This window comes from Limulus polyphemus, unplaced genomic scaffold, assembly GCF_000517525.1.
Source record: "Limulus polyphemus unplaced genomic scaffold, Limulus_polyphemus-2.1.2 Scaffold655, whole genome shotgun sequence".
Taxonomy (NCBI): domain Eukaryota; kingdom Metazoa; phylum Arthropoda; class Merostomata; order Xiphosura; family Limulidae; genus Limulus; species Limulus polyphemus.
This window is the reverse complement of record NW_013666265.1, coordinates 421,497-431,099: the sequence shown is the minus strand read 5'-3', so window position 1 is coordinate 431,099 and position 9,603 is coordinate 421,497. Positions and strand designations below refer to the sequence as shown.

Here is a 9,603-nt window from a genome sequence, read left to right as displayed (position 1 = left end):
TAAATGTCAAAAACCTTACTGATTAATAATATATTTTACCCAAGTGATGGCAGTTTTTTTTCTCACATACAATTCATCCATTTTAGGTATGACAGTCCACAATCCAGTTATTTGTAATAAAATAAATAAGAAATTGTAACTAAATGAAACTATTTAAATATTTGTATTTTGTTATTCTATGTCATATATAAAGTAACTGTTATGTTTTGGTCTTACAAAAATGTGGCACACAAGTATAAGTGCTGGTTTATTTTATTAAATTCCTCAAAATCAACATACAGTTATTTCTAAATTCAATACTCCCCTATTAAAGAATGTTAAAATGGCAATCTAAAATGAATTTCAAGGATAATTTTACAATAAGGTTTAAACAGCATCACATACAATACAATAAGGTTGAGATAGAAAAACTACAAATAAGAATAAAACTTTATTCATACTGTCAATATTTCACAGAGCTTTATAATTTAATTTGTATATGTAAATGTAGGTACAATGAAATTTTTAGTTGATCATGAATAGAAAAATATAACAAAAAATTATTTGAAGTTATAATAATAATAACCAACCATCTCAATGTTATGACATTGCCAAAGACTGGATGCGACTGCCTCGTCTCTCAACCAAACTGGTTGTTACCCATTTAAGAGCCGAGTTGTGAAATCTTACACTAAATTTTTACAAACAGTGCTATACAGCTTCTCTTGAAGTGCAAGGGTATTAATGCTTGACAGTATTAATACCTGAAAATGCCATTAACTAATAATAATGTCTGAATATATTTCATATTTATTCTTTTCATAACTATTAACCAGTCTTGGATATAATGAAGTTCAATTACCAAAGAATTACATATTTTGAAAGTTAGTTTGAAGTAGATCTCCACACAAATAAAAAATGGCCAAATGTAATGACACTTCTTGTTTAACAGGTTGGAAATTCAAGCTTTTCATAACAAGAGCTTATGATTGGTAGATGTGTCCATAATTCTCCTGGATCCGTTAGAAGAGATGATGGAATCTAACAGAAAAAAAAGTTTTCTTTAAAGCTTTGACTGGAGAACTTATAATTACAAATGCCTAACCATTTCTTTAAGTGTTGCTACATGAGATATTTTTGTAGGCAGTTTATTGATATCAAACATCTTATCATGGTGTAAAATGAATAAATAATAACAGTCTCAATGGAAATTAGGACCTTTATTTTATCTAAAACTAAATATTACCAACTCAGTTCTTTCTGAACACACCCCTCTTTTCACACACTTCTTTGCTGTTGTATTTTAAAGTCGATTGTATATTTACTTTCATTTAAGGTCACAACTTGTCAGTACTCATAACTTCATATATTTTCATAGCTTATGGTATTGATCATATGATACTAACTGGAAAAATCCTTCACATTTCTAAGATCAATTCTATTAAATTGGAAACTTAAAAAGCCCTCCCTGGATCCATGTAAGTGGATTTGATTGGTGAAAGTATTTTGTTTTAAATCTTTTAACTGACCACTATCAGTTGTTGTTCTATTTCAGATGACGAGACAATAAAAAATGATGGGTACAAAAGCAGAATTAATTTTGATATAAGCATACTTCATATAGATCAATGAATATTTGGGTTTCTGTAACCTTTTTTATGTTTGTTATTAAGCACAAAGCTACACAATCGGTATCGATACCAAGTTTTTAGCATTATAAGCCTTCAAACTTATGGCTGAGCCACTGAAGGACTACAGGATCACATGACACTAGATGAGTGTAACCTTGTACTCTCTAGGTTCTAGGTATTTCTTAACAATAAGAAATTATCTCTGACACTAGATCAATTTTTTGTAGTACCTTGCATATATCTTGTATAAAATGTTGATACTGTATTATCCTTAACTTTAACATAAACGTATTTTCAGATTCACATACATTTAAAAGAATGTTTTATAAACCTACCTTTAAGTCTGATATTTGGCTCTCACGGCTTACATATTCTCTTAATAAATAATTCTTAGATTCCTAGAAAGAAAAAAGTTAAAAACGTTTTCACACAAGTTTAATTTGTTGCTTTTAACTCTGAAACTGATTAATAAGAGTGTTATGTAATTATCAAAACTGTTAAAAGACCATATTTACAAGCTAAAAACGTTTTAAAGCATTCTAAAAATGGTTTAATTCAAATTATGATAGAAATAACTCATCTAAATTAGGGAATTTTTGAAAAATTCTATTCAATGTTAATTGTATTTTTTTTAATGTAGAAGCACTGATGAAAATAACTATACTGGCAACCACGCTGAACAAAATAACGAAGAAGATGGTACTTTAAACAAATATTTATTTTTGTCATCCTTTATGCACCTGTACATCACATAGAATAACAGGAGTGATTGTGTGAGTCACATGTTAACACAACATAGTCAAAAGTTCATACCTGCATATTTACAAAGAGAAAAGTGTTAAATACAGACTAATAACATAAAATATCTCCAAAAGTTTATGCTCTTAAATCTGATGAATTCAAAAATCAGACTTTAGAAGATTCACCAAAAATAAAGAACTTCAAGAAATCATGTAAAGACAAATCAGCAAAATGGAATCTGATATAACTAACTTATATGGCTGAACAGTTATAGACAAAATTTCCCCTTGACAAATCAACCTTGAAATTAACGAGCTGGTCTTTACAGTGTAGTTAGTTTGTTCAATTATACTTGTAAACACATAAAAAAGTTGTCTCAGACATTAAAAATGACAAGTGATTTCACCACTATATTTATAAAAACATTATTTACAAATAAACAGCTACATCTACAATTTATATTTTACTGACATATACTTTTTGGTAATTAGAAAAAAAACAAACAATTATTACCAAAGCTACCATACATTTATCTGAAAAAAAAATACAGGATTTTAACCAAAAGAGATAATTTTACCATAAAAACAAACATATATAGATAATTAAAACAAATAAAATGCTATAACATATTAATGCATTATTTTATTTTTAGTCTTAGGGCAAGAAATAAATATTAAACTGATTAGAGTTGAATTGATAACTTTCATAAATGCTAGACAATTATCTGAATTTCTTTATAAATCAATTTTAAAAATGAATGGAAACATACAGATTTGACAAGTGCTCAGGAATGCTGTGAATACTTTTATTTTTATAATACATATATAATTTGAGGACAAAAAAGGACCTGTCAGTCCATCTAGGCCATCCCATCCACTAAAATTAACTATAAAATAAAAATAAAGCACTCAAAGTCAGCCCTTATCATTCAAATATTTATTAAGCCTTCCTTTAAACTCCCTTAAATTAACTGCATCCATCACATCTGAAGGCAACCCAATCGAAAAGCAAACCACCCTGTTGGAAAAATAAACCTGCCTTAGTTAAAGATGACTCCTATCCTGCCAAAGGTTATATATATATGTTCCCTAGTCCTACCATTCCCACCATTAAGTATGAAAAAAATGATGCATGAATACTATCAGTTCCCTTAACAATCTTAAACACCTCAGTCAGATTCCCTCTAACTCTTCTTTTTTCAAGAGAAAACAATTTCAGAGATATTAACATGAACTTTATGACAACCTTTCCATCCCAAGTATCATCCTAGTAGCCCTCTTCTGAACCCTTTCTAACAGTTCAATGTCCTTCCTAAGGTAAGGAGCCCAAGACTAAACACAGTATATTATATGTGGCCTATCCAATGACATATACAACTTGCATTCAATATTTCTGTAGATACAACCTAAAATCCTATTTGCTTTGCACACTGCTTGGATTACTTAAGAGACTGATCAACCACTACACCAAGATCATTTTCTCCCATAATGCTGTTAAGGTTATTCACATCAAAATGATTCTTATAATTTAGATCATGATCATCTGCATGCATTTCCTTGCAATCATCATAATTAAAAGTCATCTTATATTTATTTGTTCAACTCACCAAATAATCCAAATCCATTTGCAAAGCACCAGCAACACCCCCACAGCCAGCAACACCCGAAACTTTAATATCATCAGCAAATTTAAATAATTTATTGACCATTTATTAATCTATATCATTGATGTAAATAAAAAAACAAAAAAAGCAATGATTCCATTTTTCCAGGGGACAATTTACTGAGTAATATTACACTATTATCAGTAATTTAAATAGGTGTGATATACCATCAAGCATGAAGTGGCCTAACGAGACACAGGGAAAAATCCTATTAGACCTCCTTGGAAAAGTATATAACTTTGTTATTTTTGTGACAAACTTGTGGGCCCATTCTAGCTTTGTTCAAAGTAAAAGTTTAGAGTTCAGTCCCCTCTCTGTATACCCTTGTCTAGCTTTTACAACAAGATCGTCAGTGAGAAAAAAATTAAATAAGGACAATACAAGACATAAATTGTTTTTATTATATCTAAAAACAGATGTACTGGTAGCTAAAAAACTATTCTGAATATAAAATAATTTTTACTTTTTAATATTAAAATATTCAGATACATTTTCATGTATTTAATATAAGCTGTTAAAATTAAATTACACAGCACCCTACAAATAAATAACTAAATTCAGTTTTAAATAATGTGTGTATACAATTGACATACCTCATGATATACTCTTGTGTCATTAATTCTTACCAGGATATTATCAACTCGCAAGAAGAAACGTAATAATAGAAAGAAGCTTCCCTGCATAACTCTCTAAAGGGAGGAAGAGAAAATATAATGTTTAGTCTTAATTTTAAACATTTAAGGGTAGTAAGTCACTAGCACCACTCTATGTTCATCTTTTGTGTGATTCAGGCCTTTCCAGTGGCATTCAGTATTTGAATAGAAAGGAAATTTTAATATACCACATAGTATACACATGAAACATGAGTAAAAGTGTAAATAGTGATAAGAGTTAGTAGGCTTCATATTAATTCTGAGTTTTTAACATTCATATTCACAGAACTGTAGTAGTTAATAAGCCTATTATTAAAACTGTAGAACAGCTGAAATTAATCTTGTCAAAAATTGTCTTTATTTAAATATAAGTATGTATATTGAAGCAACACATTTTTATAAAAATAAAAAAAATTATATCCAGTGAAATGTGATTTTGAGGTTAATAATGATAGATCTTTTCATTTGGTTATTTTAAGTATTATATATTCCTCCTTTTTAAATACTACTATCTAAAAACACCTGTGGAAAATATGAGGTATTCAATAGCATACATTACTGCACTTCTTACACGCACATGTTAATTTTAAACTCAAAAACAAACCATATTTAAAAAATATTTCAAAATGAAATAGTTGAAAATCAAATAATTTGAAAAAAAAGTATTTCAAATGCACACATTTATCCTCAGGTTTTTTGTTGTTGTTGTTTTTGTTGTTGCAAGCAATCAATTCAAAATTTTGAACTCGGAAACTTTCATAATCTAATACATTCACTGTGAATTCAAATAATATGCTGCTTAACCTTTCTTTCTTTTGATAAGTATAGAAGCAAGATTTCTTCTAAGTTTCAAAACAGCCAACTTCAATTTTTGGAAGAAAAAAAAGAAGAAAAAATTGTTTGTTTATTGTTAAGCACAAAGCATCTCCGTGGGCTATCTGCGTTGTGCCCATCATGGGTGTTAAAATCTGGATTTTAGTGTTATAAGCATTTAGATGTACCACTGAGCCAATAGGATGGGTGGAAAAAAGGTATATAAAGATTAAACTCCTTAGGCACAGGTATAACGTTAGTCCTATACCACTGACTAAGTTTCATATATAATGTTAAATACAAAATTAGTACTACTACCAGGATAACAAAGTAGAAGAGAACTTTAACTTTGTTTATTAATGAATCATCTTTCTCAGTTTTTTAATATAACAAATTGCTTTTAATATAATCCCCAAAAAAATTTTCTTTAACCAAAATTGTTCAATTATCCCCAATATCTTTATTTAAGATGCACACAAGACATTGAATTGACTTTGATCTAAAAGAGACATATATTAAGTAACAAATTTCCTAAGAGTAAATACACATTTTATTTATAGTCTTCAATTCTCTACTTTTAAACATATACAATACAGGTATTCCACATTTAATATGCTTGTACGTACCCTCTATCAACTCTCAGAGATACAGCCATTTTCTTTTTTGATTTGGTTAAAAAGCAAGTGATTTCTTATAGCATTTTTTTCAGTTGACACAGATAAATATAATAGTAGTTTAAGTTTTATACGTGCAAATCAAAGTAACATTTCAAGTTAAAGCACTTTCACAATTTTTAACAGTTAATAACACCAAGTCATGAAAATAAATTTTCATATCAGTCTTTTCATTACACAGATTCTTCACACAAATAACTTAAGTTTTAGTCATAAAAGATATTTTTAAAAATCTACTTATACACTGGTGTCTCCTGGTGGTGAAAGTAAATATGTTTCTACAATCTTTTTCTATCTCCTAAAAGTACACATCTATATACAATTTAAAATTAGGTTATTTGATACCTTCCAAATCTTAATTTGTCATTTGACCTAAACATGTCTTTCATTATCTAAACAGTGATCTAATATTGCATTATGAAAGACAAGCCAACTAAAATAAATAGAATGCAGGATTCTTTTTTGGAAATTTCTGAACTATATAAGCAAGCTATTGTTTATTAAGTTTTAAAATCTACTCCAAACCTCAAGTTTAGATTCCTGACATAGACCTCAGTTTTACAATCCTAATCCAAACCTCAATTTTATGCACCTAATCCAATCCCATATTTTACTTTCTTAATCCAAACCTCAATTTTAAATTCCCAATTCAAACCTCAATTTCACATTCCCATTTCAACCCCAAACATATATTCCTAATTCAACCCCAAGTTTAACATTCTTAATCCAAACCTCAATTTTAAATTCCCAATTCAAACCTCAATTTCACATTCCCATTTCAACCCAAACATATATTCCTAATTCAACCCCAAGTTTAACATTCTTAATCCAAACTTCAATTTTCCAGCAACAATTAAAGCTGTATTACATTAATGTCAATTCAACTTAATATCTTTTACTTTCTTATGTCAAAAATAAAAAGGGTGCTTCAATTTATCAGTTCTACAAATATGTCAACTCTATAAAGACAATAATAAGAGGACTTTGAATATAGTAGGTATCTTTCCACCTTAGCACCTTATATTGAGACTAGTGTGATCACAAAATGATGGGTCTTCAAATAATTCAAAAGTAAATCAACACAAAATATCTGAAAATATTTGGACTGCTGGTTTTAATTACCATATTGATCATGAAAATAGTTGATATTTTAAATTGAAGTGAAAAAATACAAAAAATAATATAATCAGTTTTTTCCCTAATAAAAATACAGAAAATACTGTTCAGGATTTTGAGACCTTTACTTCCTGAGAATAAACAATATTACACAGGAAAAATCATGTTTATAATTTTTCTTTAAAACAACTTAAATGTGCTGCAAGTTGTCCTTGTTTTTTAAGCATATCTTAAAGAAATTGATATTGTTCTTATCTCTCTCTTTTTTTTAAAGCAAAACAACAAAAAACTTAAAATCCTAGCAAACTTAAATCCACATTAAAACTATTGAATTGAAAGTTTTGATGTGTAATATTGCCAGTGCTAAACAACATCTTCATAGTATATGGACACCATTTACTAAGAGAATGAAATATTTTGTCAGTTTCAAAGTTAATGGCAAAGTACAATCATGGATTTAATCATTCTTTTCAGATTTGGTATCTATTATAAATATTCAAAGTGTTGCATATTTTAAGAAAACATGCTAGATTAAATTTTTTTAAACCATTATATTTTGTTTCTTTTATAATTCAATTTGTTTATGCCTTTCAAAATCTTCAGCATTTCCTACTAGGTGATTTAAAAAAATATACAATTAAAAATATCTAGTTTATGATTCTTTACCTCAAGCAAATGTGATGCTACTACAGATGGGCACTTTACTAAATCTACCAACAGAACAAAAAGATATGTAAGAAAATAAGTGTTCTTACTATTTTCACTGAACACTGTGCACATCCATTATCTGCTAATTCATCTTCAAACAGGTGAATATCTTCAAAGAACAATATTTTCTCTCTTACTTTCAGCTTTTCAATGTCTATCCTTTCAGATGTTTCACTCACCTTAAAATATACAAGTGTTTACTGTTTAAACAATACATAAAGATCTACAGAGTGTCTAAAAAAGAATAGCCCTAACTGCACAAACAAAATGTATGGTAGGTAAGTAGATATGTATGATTTGTTAAAACAAATTTCCAAAATGTCCCAACCAATCCCAGTAGACAAGATCTAATATAATATTTCTATTTTACTTGTACAAAGATCCTAATTAGATCCTTAAGAAACAGTTTAATAATTACCATAATGTTGTACTTTTAAAGACTTTCTGTACTTATGTACAGATATTAAATCTTTCACCTCAATCTCTGATGACATATTTTTGACATTTAGAAAAATTTTGTATTATAAGATCTTAATATGATCATTATCTCATCTATGATCACTTATCTAGTCATGGCAATGACTCCACCAAGTTAAAAAAGATGAAGTAATAGTGTCATAACTCTACATAGAGGACCAAATCTAGGTTGTTGCCACAGCTGTTCCAAATACTGGAATACCATTATTCTTATACCTCTAACAGATCTAAATACTCTTATGTGACATTAAAAACGGCAGCTACATAACTGTTTTATATTAAGAGAATCAGGCAGTCAAAAAGTGGTGAAATTCTTATTCTTTTCGACAAAGAGGGAAAACATAGTAAACAATGAAGGACTGGCACGAAACAAACTTCCACTGGTAGATATTAATCTAAAAAGTATGCATCAACAGTTTTACAACATATATTAATATTTTTTTTATAATTTTAGTGGTGAATTGCTCTCTTTAACCACTAGGTTTAAATTGATGATTTAAGGGCCTAGGGGAACATGAAAATTCTGAAATGACGGAGTGACACTTGTGGCCTAAGACACTACAGTTGTAGTGATAGCCCCCTCCCCTAAACAACTGGGTTTAAATACCACTTTGAGATGAATCATATTTTCAATTACTTGTAAAAGAATAATCAAAACAAAAAGTAGTGAAATCTGGTCAAAACAGCCAGGTTAGAATAAAGAGGTCAGCCAAAGATTCATGTTGATGCTTGTTCAAGTTGCATTTAAGGAGTGGGCCAACTTTCCCACCTTTTCTTGTTTGGCTCATCCACTTTTATATTACATCTTTACAGTTTGTCCTTTTATATAACTTGGCTCTTTTTTTTTGGATATCACATCTTTATATGAATGACCCATTTATTCTAACTTGTCTGTTTTTGGACACTTAGAAAGTTTCAATCATATCACCCATGCTTCTACTGTTCTTTACTTGTTAAAAGTGTTCTGTTTTACTTTTAAAATTTTAAGTATAATAAATATTTTATGAAGTTGCTCTCACAAAAATGTTTACTATTAGAGTGAACATATAATACTTTGACTTGATAATTAGTAAAGTATTTATCTCTCCATAACAGTACTTTCCAATGAAAATATTTTTACAATATCTATGTCAGATTTTGAAAAATAA

General features: G+C 28.8%; 1 protein-coding gene across 7 annotated transcripts in view; it reads right to left on the bottom strand.

The window, feature by feature from the left end:
- Window positions 1-236: 236 nt before the first annotated feature.
- LOC106459740 (TIP41-like protein) overlaps window positions 237-9,603 on the bottom strand; it is a 26,321-nt gene continuing 16,954 nt past the window's right edge. For all 7 annotated transcript variants that reach the window (XM_013919395.2, XM_013919396.2, XM_022386279.1 and 4 more), the window contains exons 5-8: window positions 8,026-8,157; window positions 4,608-4,703; window positions 1,946-2,008; window positions 237-1,020 (exon numbers count right to left, since the gene is read on the bottom strand). In XM_013919395.2, the coding sequence (XP_013774849.1) occupies window positions 925-1,020; window positions 1,946-2,008; window positions 4,608-4,703; window positions 8,026-8,157 (387 nt within the window). In that variant the 3' untranslated portion in view covers window positions 237-924. The remainder of the gene's footprint in view (window positions 1,021-1,945; window positions 2,009-4,607; window positions 4,704-8,025; window positions 8,158-9,603) is intronic.